Source organism: Diadema antillarum, unplaced genomic scaffold (genome assembly GCF_040938485.1).
Source record: "Diadema antillarum isolate AM-2024a unplaced genomic scaffold, OU_Dant_1.0 seq00000463_RagTag, whole genome shotgun sequence".
Taxonomy (NCBI): domain Eukaryota; kingdom Metazoa; phylum Echinodermata; class Echinoidea; order Diadematoida; family Diadematidae; genus Diadema; species Diadema antillarum.
Window position 1 is genome coordinate 1,576,185 of NW_027271434.1, and position 13,083 is coordinate 1,589,267.

General features: G+C 36.8%; 1 protein-coding gene across 1 annotated transcript; it reads right to left on the minus strand.

Annotated features, from left to right (window-relative positions):
* Window positions 1-4,332: 4,332 nt before the first annotated feature.
* On the minus strand, window positions 4,333-11,415 carry LOC139733246 (cholesterol 24-hydroxylase-like). The gene is made up of 11 exons (XM_071644086.1): window positions 11,341-11,415; window positions 10,596-10,756; window positions 9,712-9,850; window positions 8,628-8,732; window positions 7,619-7,853; window positions 7,018-7,090; window positions 6,612-6,696; window positions 5,967-6,077; window positions 5,315-5,409; window positions 4,810-4,882; window positions 4,333-4,538 (listed from the first exon to the last, which is right to left on the minus strand). Exons 1-11 carry the CDS (start codon window positions 11,392-11,394, stop codon window positions 4,398-4,400), a joined length of 1,272 nt encoding a protein of 423 aa, XP_071500187.1. The 5' UTR covers window positions 11,395-11,415; the 3' UTR covers window positions 4,333-4,397.
* Window positions 11,416-13,083: the final 1,668 nt, after the last annotated feature.

A 13,083-nucleotide genomic window follows, 5' to 3' on the forward strand; every position in this document is an offset into this window, starting at 1 on the left:
AAATAATTCGTACATTAGATTCACAAGACAACAACGGGAGTAAAATATATTCCAAGATGTAAACAGACATAAGTGATGTGCAAACAGAACAAAGTTGAACACATGACGTATTTATGGAGGCGTTTTCTTGCAGGGTTACTCTATAACAAAACTGCCAAGTCACCCATTTAAATGACAAATATGAAATTGACTATAGTCTCCACAGAATGTCGCTGTCTTAACGCAGCGTTTCCATCTCACCCCTTTGTGCAAACAAAGCAGTAGATGTTTATCTTTATAAATCCTTTATGTCTGTCTATAGCGGTGCGTCACAGAGCAACGAGAGACGTGGTATTAAATAATTGTTACAACGTTTACAAAAGAGCGGAATTTTAATTTGATTTACTCTCCTGTTACAAATAGATGGCGATGTCGGCAGATTCTGATAACATTCCCAGTGCTGAAAGTGACTTTGATATCCAGACGCCCGATTAACCGAAGCTTGTTTATGTCTTCGGTTATTTGTTTATCGATATGTCTTTCCCTTTTCATTCAGTTTGTCGCATTTGACACATTGCATAAATCTTAATATCTCGAAAACCTAAAGGTTAACACAGAGAAATATGGAATATGAAAACTTTAATGTTGCCATTTGACATAAAAACAATGTGATGCCTTGCTCGCATTAAGCACATTAAAGGCTACATTAATTGTTTCACGTTGAAAAGTCAATATAGGTAATTAATTAGAATCTGAGAGGTAGAAAGGTAAGAGAGAAAAAGTTCAGAAGTTGAAACATTACATTTTGTTTTTTCAGAAGGTTCGTTAAGTCGAAAATGACATATGGTTTCTTATTCCGAAAGTTCGTTAATCCGAAAATGAAAGAAGTCTTTATTCCGAAAGTTCGTTAATCCCAGAATTGAAAAATAAAATCATTAATCCGAAATTTGTATACGGTTCGTAAAAATCCGATGGTTCGTTAGCACTAATCTTCTTTTCTTTTTCTTACTAACGAACCTCCGGAATAACATTTTTTTTTCGTTTTTGGATTAACAAACCATCGAAGAAAACGAAACGAACCTCCGGAATAACGGACCTGCTGAACATCTATAGGTATAAGAAATGTGTGCGTTTTGAAACAACGAACCTTATTTAATTTTCGGATTAACGAACATTCGGAATAAGGAACATGACCTTAAGCATACGTGGCAGTAGATGTTTATCTTCGTGAATATTTAATGAGTGTCTTTAGCATTGCGTCACAAGGTTATTATTGCGACAACATTTGCAAAGATGGAATTTTTATTTGATTTACTCTCCTTCTACAAATAGATGGCGGAGTCAGCAGAGTTCAATAATATTCCATGTGCTGAAAGTGACTTTCATATCAAGACGGCCGATTAACCCAAGCTTGCTCATCTCTTCGGTTATTTGTTTATCGATAGATCTTTCCCTTCTCATTCAGTTTGTCGAATTTGGCACATTACATAAATCTTAATATCTCGAAACCTAAAGGTTAACACAGAAAAATATGGAGTATGAAAACTTTAATGTTGTTATTTGACATAACAACAGTGTGATGCCTTGTTCGCATTAAGCATGTTGAAGGCTACACTAATTATTGTTTCACGTTGAAATGTCAATAGGTAAGAATGCTAGATTTTAGAATCTGAGACATAGAAAGGTAAGAGATAAAAAGTTCAGATGTTGAAATATCGGTTACAGTTTGTTATTCCGAAGGTTCGTTAGGTTGAAAATGGCATAAGGTCTCTTATTCCGAAAGTTCGTTAATCCGAAAATGAAAGAAGTCGTTATTCCGAAGGTTCATTATTCCTAGAATTTAAAAAAAAAAGTTTAATTAATCCGAAAACTGTATAGGGTTCGTAAAAATCCGAAGGCTCGTTAGCACTAATCACCTTTTCATTATCGGATTAGCGAACCTCCGGGAAAAACATTTTTTATTTTTTTTTTTTGCATAAACAAACCATCGAAAAAACGAAACGTATTTCAATTTCCGATGAAAGAACCTTCGGAATAACGGACTTTCTGAACATCTATAGGTACATGAATATGAAATTTGTGTGTTTTGAAATAACGAACCTTATTTAATTTTCAGATTAACGAACATTCGGAATAAGGAACATGGCCTTAAGCATACGTGCAAGTAGATGTGTATCTTCATGCATCTTTAATGAGTGTCTTTAGTATTACGTTACAAGACAACCCGAAACGTGGATCAGTGTTGTCATTGTTACAACAATTGCAAAGGTGGAATTTTATTTGATTTACTCTCCTTCTTCAAATAGATGGCGGTGTCACCAGATTTCAATAATATTCCCAGTGCTGAAAGTGACTTTGATATCGAGACGCCCGATTAACCCAAGCTTGTTTATGTCTTCGGTTATTTGTTTATCGATAGATCTTTCTCTTTTCATTCAACTCCTCAAGTCGCACATCATGGTTTTTATCTTGCGAACCTAAAGGTAACATAGAGTTATAGTGGAATATCAAAACTCTAATGTTGTCATTTGACATATTCAATGTAATGCCTGGAAGCTTATGGAACGCTACACTCCGAAAATGAAAAGAAGTATCTCCTCCGAAGATTTGTTAATCCGAGAATTTAAAAAAAAAAAAAGGTTCGTAATTCAAAAACTGTCGGGTTCGTAAAAATCCGAAGATTCGTTTTGCGAACAAATCCTCTTTTCATTTTCGGATTGACAAACCTTCGGAATAATATCAAGTTTGTTTGTTTGTTTTTTGTTTTGTTTTTGTTTTTGTTTTTGTTTTTACGAACCATAGGAATAACGAACCATTTTATATTTCTTTTTGGATGAACGAACGTTTGAAACATTTACATATACGAAATTTTTGTGTCTTGAAATAACGATCCTTATTTAACTTTTCGATAAACGAACCCCCGGAATATCAAACATCACCTTATGCATACAGTATACGTGGCAGTGAGACGTTTTTCTTTATGCATCTTTAATGAGTGTCTTAAGCATTGCGTCACAAGGCAATCCAAAACGCGGATCAATGTTATTATTGTGACAACATTTGCCAAGGTGGAATTTTTAAGATTTACTTTCCTTCTTCAAATAGGTGGCGGTGTCAGCAGATTATGATGATTTTCCTATTGCTGGAAGTGACTTTGACGTCAAGACACCCAATTAACCCATATTACTTTTGTATACGCCTTCTGTTTTTTTGTTTATCGATAGGTCATTCCCATTTCCATCAGTTTATCGAATGTGGCATATTACAGTTCTTAATACTCTAGAACCTAATGGCAAAGAAAAAGAAATATGTCAGAGGTAGGATAGGCAAGAGGTAAAAACTTCATATGTTAAAACATTAGGTGCAAAATTTCAGCGGTATATTCTAAGCTTGGGGAAACTAATTATGAATATCAGGCTGAATATTGTATTTACAGTGTATTTTTTGTTTGGGTTTTAATACGGTACATATTTACAAATTTTATAACTACGATCAGGTTTTCTCTCCTTAATTATATTTACACTTTTAACTTTGACATATATCTACACTGAACCACATAAATTTACTTCGTTATCATAATGTGGTACATTACTTTCTATAGCCACCAAAAGTGTGCCGTTGTATATAATAATCAACAATGGCGTATTTTGTACTTTTTAATGATTCATATCATAGATATCATGCGTGTCGCGTGAAGAATACCAGCCATTATCGCAATATCGATTGATAATAAGTACTGTTAATACTACATACTAGTTTCCTAGCATCAGGAAGCACGAACGTTCATTATAAGATGCCTGTAGGTGAAGTTTCAAGGCTTCAAACACACGTCCTCTTTTACGCTAATGAAACCAAACAAGACAATGACTTGGTCAGTCCGAAGAGAGATCTGGGTACACTGTTAGATATGAAACACCGAGCTGGTGTTAAATTTCTGGTGGTCATTTGTGTGTGTAGATTAACACCTCCGGATGTCACTTCAAAATATAAAACTGTTTTTTTAATTGTAACTCAGTTACTGTTCTTCTTGTTGATTTTAAGCTTCGACAAGACAATCGAGAACTTTCCGAGACAGTACTTGATTTTTTAAAAAGTGTGAACACATTTAAAACACAGTAACACCAGTTGGTGTGGTCTCCTACTGACACTTGGCGGGTGTTGTACCATTGACACTAACATCAGCAATATCAAATCAACACCATGCGGTGTCAATGTTGAATAATACCAGCGCAGTGCCAGGTGAACACTTTTCAACACTATCACAACATACTTTCTACACCTGTCGGTGTGGTCCTCTGTATATTGACACTTGATCGGTGTTAGATTTAACACCCATGGTGTTAAATACCCGATGTTTTTGCAGTGTAGCCTTTATCACAAGGCATGATAAAGCTGGTATCTCGTTGGTATATATGGTTTCATGTTCTCAGATTCACATAATTCTTGCATCCATCCTTTGGTTTGTTGGTGACTTCGTCCTCGGTGGAAGAGAGTAAAGACTGGTCGGGCCGGAACGCGAATCGTTGAAGAAGTTTTGCGAGGAACACACGTGCCTCGATCTACAAAGGGGGTTTAACGAACAAAGATCCAAGTAAAATTGGTGCAGATTGATAAAACAGTCCGAAACACAAGGTGTCATTTACAATCATTCATTTCTTCCTAAAAAGGATCTCTCTTCCTTTAATAGAGATCCTATCTCTACAAAACAATAGAAATCATTCCATGCTCATTCGATCAATTTTGTGTACAATATTTAGGCATTATAATGTGTTTAATCCCCCTGAAAAAAGAAAGGTCTTTAGAATGAATTATATTCTTTGAATGTCTCACCAAAGCAAACTGTTGACCAATACACGATCGCTGACCCAAAGAAAACGGGAAGTACGCGTAGAAGTGACGTCTCCTGGAATGGAAGTCGTGAGTAAATACAATGATTCGAAAAATAGACTGGACATAATTTGAAAACTTTTGATTAATGACTCATGTGGAAGAAACATAACATCCCACTTTTACTCGTCTTGTTAATTGTATAGTCAAAATACGTAATACATTGTATACCCTTGAGCTCTCTGCTGCAAATGCCTCGATCACTACAATTACAGTGTATATATAAAGCTCCCACCTCATCGCAAACTTGAACATCCACATACTCTTCACTGCATCATTTTCAAATAAATGAAACATGGAATGCATCCCAGATCGTTATCAAGTATTAATAGGATTTTCTTTTAATCAGCAGTGATAGTCTACATAAGTAGGGCAAAAACAACATTCACAAGGTGTGATATCATGAAGGCGAAGGAAAATCAACCCTAGAAAACTGGGGAAAGCTTACATTTGCCTTTCATCGGTCGTCTTGAAGCGGTCGGGATTAAAAACCAACGGCTCATCAAAATATTCCTCCATTCTAGACATCACAGCTGTCATGACCTGTTGTGCGAGAGAGAAATGTTTATTTCCCGAAAACTTTTGTGTTGGTCACCATGAAAATATCTGGCGAAGAAAGAAGACAGCACGGCTTACAGGAAACAGAACCACAGATTGCATACATGCAGTAAGGCGTTCTCGACGAATGATTTTTACATTCTGTATCTATGCTTCATCACTAGATTGTAGCAATAATGATCGTGTGTACAATTGACATATTCTTTGCTTTGATCAAGAAGTATGAGAGAGGGCACCTAAAGCGAACCACAATAATTGATTGCAATGTTTACTGAGCCAGTATTTTGCCAAGTCATTACATTAAATAGAAATCTTTCTCCGTTGATACCAAACATTTCATTATTATCACTTGCCGGCTGCTGTTTGGTTTTTATTTCTGCATTTTTTACCCCCCCAAAAATACAAAATAACATCACTAATAATTATTATTCAAAATTACTGAAAACTGATTATACAATGACATAAGGATCAAACATTTTAGGTCCCAATCCGAAGAGGGAGACATAGTAGTAGACAATGTCTGCATACTGTGAGTTACCCACCGATACGGGGGCTCCAGCGGGTAGCGTGAAACCGTCGCAACGGATTGGGTGTGCTAGTTTCCGGGACGTACCAGGCACAGGTGGAAACAGGCGAAGCGTTTCCTTGAGAACCTGGAATGAAATCCAACGGCGAAATCCATGAAAACAATATCTAAACACATCCTCTCCACATGAATTCATGGCAAATCTATTTTTCCATATATTCTACCAAAAAATCTTTGCTCGTTTACCATTGAGGTGCCGCAGAACAGCTGGCAGCATTTTCCGAAGTTAGTCTGTCAAGAACTATCCAGCACGTTATCCAACAAGTTAAGAATTGCGATTTCTGAAGTTTAAAAAGGGAATGGCATTGTGCCCTACCATCTCCACTGGCAGCCTATTTCGTAATTTTTCTATTGAATCAAAATCTAAATTTGTATAAAAAATTTAGCCTATTTTGCAATGTCAATGACATGTGAAGAATTGGCCCGAGAGGACGCTCGAAGTGTAAGATAAGCACCCATATTGTTTCTGATATGCACTTGAAGTTGTACGCCGATAGTGGGTCAGTAAGTATCACACGACAAGATGTAATACTACTGGGACAAAGTTGTTGGCAGTATAGTCACAAATCCATTCTGAATTGAAAGATCAAAATTCGCTCACTCTCATCATGTACTCCAACTTGGCCAAATCCTCGTACTCAATAGTAGGTTTATGACCTAATACTTCATCCACTTCAGTCTGCAACCTGCAAACAGGAACATGAAAATGCTAAACAAAACAATAGTCAAACAATGCAATAACATGAAAGACGATTTGACCATTACCGAGATACTGAATTGGGTATACCAGATATGTAACCAGAACTGCTCTTGCGACAAGCAACAGCAATGAAGAATGATATTGCTAGTGCAGAGGGTGGGGTAGGAAGATTGGAATTTACTCAGTGGTGGCGGATTCACAATGTCCAATAAAGCTTCAGAAGATATTTCGAGGTCCATCAGCTGATAACGAATTCAACATGAAAATAAATTTTTGAAGGACCATCTGTAAAACAAAAATACTTTACCTTTCAGCAACCTCCGGATGTCTGCCAAGCTGTTGTAAGGTGAAAGCGAGAAGGTTGGTGGTTGTCTCTTGTCCTGTAAAACACAACAAGGTCAAAATGTGAGCTTGTTTCGTCAACTTGCATTGAAATTATTCTAATGAGATTAGGAGCGATGTAGGTTTAGCACGAGTTATAGTGGCGTCACTGAACAAAAGATCTCTTCGGAAAGCTAACCATAATGCGACCACACTTAGGGCCTATGGATTTTGTTTATCCTGGCACAGAAATGCATAAGGTATATCAAACTTTAGTTGCCTCTTGCTTTGACCATCAAATAAGAAACCTTCTTTTTTGTTTTGTTTTTCTTGATTCTTTTTTTTTTCACCTTAATCTAGACTTTTTACGTCATCGTGTGATAGTGTGCTGGCGAATCGTCAGTTCCTGCGGGAGTTTCCATCGCAAACTCATCAGCTTACTTTATTTTCATAAAAAAATGATGGGCATGCAACTTTGAAGTGCATGCTGTGCTGGTTTTTAAGGCATGCAAAATGTTTCATTTGACATGTTGCATTCTTATAATCATGGACGTGTCTGTGTTGCTGGGAAATTAATCCGCACTTACCTGCAATGAAAAGCGTCACAAACTCGTCGATCATATTTTCCATCTGGAAGTCAGAACTCCCCTTCAAGTCATTGGAACATTCCAGAATCATATTCAAGATGTCGTGCGGTACGTGATCTCCGCGTTGACGCGCACTAATCCGCTCCTCCACACATTTACGACCCGTTGTACGCACCAGTCTGATGGCCTCCCTCACCTCTTGGCGAAACTTTCGTGATTTACTCGAAATGTCCCACTAGGTATGGTACGTGCACAGTGGCAACATTTACGTCAGGAATGAGATGCGAGGTGAATAGATAAAGAGCAGGAAAAATGGGATAAGGTCAATTTGAACGTGATGATGTGAAGATATGATTTGTCTGAAATTTTACACACTTTTCGACAGGGAAGCCTGTTACGTAGAAAGATTCAACCAAACGCTAAAATGCATGCTATAGTGCAAATATATAAAGGGTACGTCCAGTGGTCACCTTTCACTGCTCGTTTAGATCATGCAACTCTGAAGACACTTAAGTTTTGCACTGCTCTTTTTACACTTCGGCTTTGTTCCTAATTTCTTTACTTTTTCTTTTCAACAAAAGGAACCAAGTCTTGATATTGCTTTAAGATTTGTTTTCCTTCATTTTAAAGGGTATACGTTCATTGTAGCGCATACAAAAACCGTTTGCATTGACTCATGTGTTTGAAAATTCTTGCCTGAATGAAGCGCTAGATCTTTACCTGAATGTGGACGGGACAGTTTGTCCTTCACTCTTATGTCTAAATTTGTGACGATGATTTTCATGGAAAACAGCCGGATTTGATAAAATATCTTTAAGGTTTCATAACCTTAATTTTGCATGAGCATCTCTATCAAACCCATGATTAATACGCCTATGTCTATACGCCTATTATTCATCTATACAACTAACTTTACAGATATTTGCGAAAGCTTGAAGAAAACAAAAAAGACGAACAAACAGCATGCTGATATGATTGCCAGGTACATTCGGTCCTTTACCTCTATTGCTGGATTTTCAAACGTTGCCCTCAACCCTTTGAAAACTGCGCCAATAGCAGCAGGAAACGGACAAGTTGGGTCAGTGGTAGCTTGTGTGTTCATACCGAAGGCAATCTATAATCATCAAATTTAAGTGAAAAAAACTGTGTTAACACGGCTTTATCGAGAACACAACGATGTTATGTATGCGTGACACATATTTTTACTAAGGTTCTCGAGCGTATGTGAGTTCAAAGGAGGCAAGCTATGATAATCATTATTAACACCAAAGTAAGAATGAACCGTATAAATATATCTTCGTCAAAAGAACAGTGATGTGACGCCGAAGTCATGGTGTATAATGGATCAACTAATTCTGAAGAAGGAAAATACCAACCAGGATAACTGAGAATACATGTAGATTAAGTTATGATGAAATAAGATTTGACGTTTGTTCTTGGTGGTCGAGTCTAGGCCATTTGCAGTATAAAATTCTATATGTACACCTTCAAGATTAGGTTATAAGCTTCAGCACGACATGTATGATATATCACTTTATAGGCCTATGTATCACGTAGATGACAACCGAAAAAAAAATAGAACATCTAGAAAAACGATCATGATGCAGTGCGTCACCATAAAATCCTCGCCATTTGATTAGAACCAAGAATAGTAAATTACTGCATCCTAGCAACAACATTAGAGAGTACATTTGAGGTTCTCTTTTTATCAATATTAAAGTAGTTCGTTTTTAACTTGCATTACCCGTTGTTATGTTTCTCCTGCAAGACATGAAAACGCAATAATTCAGTTTGTTTTCTTCAGCATTTCTCTATGTATTAGTGTTTCACATTTCTTATACATGCTGCAATATCTGATGTCCTTGTTATAAAATAATACCATACATTTGCGTCATTCGAGTATTCTTCCGGTTTAATACTTGGAGTGCAAGAACCTGTCCATGTTATTATATACACGTTCTGATTTATAAAATCCTTATTCTATACCCTATATATCAACATTTTCTTAAGAATGAAAGTATGCTGTTGAACTGAAAACAGGTGCCGGTAATTTAGATAGTAGCTGCATCTTCTTTAGTGTTAGTCACCCTTACCTTTGCGATGACGTCGAGGGTTGCGTTGTTGAATTCGTCCAGCATGGCGATCGGGGTCTTCCCGTCTGCTCTCGCGACAATGTTTTCACACAAAGCCTCGGCGCCCTCGTTAAATTGCTCCATCATGCCGATTAGGTATCTGGGAGTTATGATACACCCGTAGAGAATTCAATAGAAATATTACTAATCTAAATGCTTGATAGCATTGGGTGGGGGCCCTCACAGTTTGTTTGACTATACTCTGATTTCGGACAGGTGCAATATGTAGACACATACCTGTCTGCCGGGAGTAACAATTGTATTGCTGCTGTAACGAAAGAAACGGTGTCTGTCCTCCTTGTGGATGCTCGATAATATCAATAAATTCGTCATAATGGTCAACATAAATACTTCAAGATTTTACATGGAGGAATATAGCAATAAATTACACAATTTAAATAGCTGAGATAAATCGCTCAGACAAACAATATCCCAACGACGTTGCCGAAACTCTTTGTCTCAAGTTAGAATACATGTTACACTTACTAGAAATAAACACATATAATCACGTTTTTGATGCATAAATGTTCTTATACGCATTATAAATGCAATAATTTTAGTAATTGCTAAATGATGTATTCCAAACACTGAATCAAAAGGAAACAGATTCCATGTTGATCAAGTCCCTCAGAGCTCGTCATGTAGTGCAAATCTTCAAACTTCGAAATTCTCATTTGTATCAGAAACACAAAAATCTTCCCTAATATTAATTTTTCAAATCATCACTCATCCATTTCGTCACCAATTATGTTAGCTAACCGTGTAATTAGCTGAGCTCTGCAAACTGACAGATTAAAAAAAAATAAAATAAAAAAGATGGACGCTGAGTTGTTGTTGATACTCACTTACGTCTGAATGCCGGGTTGATGATGGCTCGCCTGTGGAGCCACTTATTGTGGTCCACCTCAGACACCAAACCGTGTCCCAAGAAGCGTGAACCAAACATACCCTGAAACGACCGGTAGATCTCGATCGGTTTGGTGTGACGGCTGTTCAGGAGTAGGTCCTATAGTTCCATTTGAGTTATTCGAAAAAGCAGAAGAATGGGAGCATAAACACTATTGCAGTTCACGTTGCAGTGTACAATGAAATAGTTTCTTTAAGGTTTCACTAAAATGTTCACTCCAACTCTTCAAGATCTCTTTGAACGACAAAATTAATTTTGTTAAACAAGGTTATTGCGCTACAATGGGCTTAGAAACACAAGAATAAGGGAAGATGATGAATCAAACAATTATTCCCTTCTGGTACTCTGAATGTATCGGTTTGTCAATTATTATTTTTAGGGGTGTCTACTTTGACTTCCAAAGCACCTAGTTCAAAAGTTTTGAAGTTTTGCATAGGACAGAAACGCTAGGACCATATGAGTTGAACACCATCAAAATGTTTCGGATATTGTCAATGGGTTATACTTTGTATACGATTCTCCGTCCTTTGCTGTAGCTTTCAACAATATTCGTGTACATTTTCGAATCCTGATGGGCCTGTATATCCACTGCCGTATAGTGCTAACTATCTCCCCGAAAGTGATCCACAGTCCTTAAGTTTTTCAGTTTAATGTTGTCAATAAAAGTGCATACAAACAAATACCTTGACAATTTCTGGCTTATTTGCTAGGATGAATGGCCTCCAGAAGATTCGCATCCACAGCACAGGACCAAATTCTTTAGTCCTGTGACCAAAAAATACAACCAAACCAAAAGATAAAACAAAAATAATAAACAATAAACAAAAAAGTATTATGACAAAGAACTGACGTGACACAGTAAAATGACGATGCCCGTCTTAAACGCGGGCATTATTGACTAAAATTGTGATCATTACAGTGTCATCGTATTCGAAATATTTCCATAATTGTTATCAGGATTACCATTATCGTCAGTAGTATCTAAAATATATGCAGTCATGTGTTACAAACATACACAGCACAAACGAATGACTTTCTTTTGCTATCAGTCAGTGGCTCATCGATTGTTGGGAAAGAAGAGTTTATAAGACACACCTCACACCAATGATCTCAACTCATTCAACCATTCACGAGCGCCTTTGATATTATGGAAGTTGTGATAATAGATGAGTGACAATTGGCCCGGCCGTTGCAAAGCAAAACATGTTCCATTAGAATTGTAAGAAATAATACAATTGCAGCATGATATTCATCGGATGTTACTATAATCTCTTACAAATCACTAATCACTTACAATTCGAAGAAAACCATTGAAACAGAAAGGTCGGGATTCTCCCTCAGGATCGCAAACTTATCCATGTTTCCAAAGAAGAAGCTGCGTGAAGGGTGATTGAAGAAGTTGATTGAGCTTACTAGACACCCATGTATCCCACTGGTCACGCTAATTATGTTTGCGACCCTAAAAAGTTGCTTTTCTTTTGAGTGGTGCGTTTGAAATTAATCAGATCGTTAATATCTGCGGTCTAACATGATTTTGAAAAGCGAGTCTTTAGGATGACCTCACTCAGATGTTACCTGCAGTTATCTGATACATTTCTCTATTCCACGGTCTGAGATGTCTGAGTTTGGATTCTACAGTAATCGGGTTGTTAAGGGAAATTTTTGTGAACAAAGCATGCATAAAATTTGAATAAATTACAGAACCGGTCTATTGCAAGTTTTGTGAGAAAACTTTGCATCTGAGGAACACATCTATGGTGGAATTTGTGTTCATTGCATATCTAATAGAGTCCGTATATCGTGGCATATCACAAATAGCACGCCCTGAAAGTCAGTGCCAGATTGTAGTTATGATATTTGATTTGATTTAATTTGATTTGATTTGATTTGATTTGATTTGATTTGATTTGATTTGATTTGATTTGATTTGATTTATTGGTTTCTGTATCATCATTGTACATACACACATTCATGTACAAACATAAATATAATAATATATATAAGTATTTTCTTGTTCATTGCCTGTGTACAATGTACAGCAAAAGTACAACAAAACATACAGCAATGAATAATACAGAGGGACTACAGCATAAGCGTAGCTTGATTTGCGTGCAGCCCCCGTAGCATAACATAATATTATAATATACATCGGAAGGAGAATAGGAGGGAGGGATGACTTGCATAGAGATAGAATAGTTGAAAGGAGAAAGGGAAAGGAGAGGTTTGTCTGCTTTCACTAAAGGTTTATACAAAGTAAAGTCACCTGTATCACTGATTAGCAAAACATGACAAAATATTTCCTCACCGAGGTGCAGGTGGACAGTTGATACAGGTCATGGTCGGTTACATAATCATTATTACATAATAGATTAATTGCGTCGATATCTCTACGAAAGAATTTCGTGTATAATACATTAACAATGACG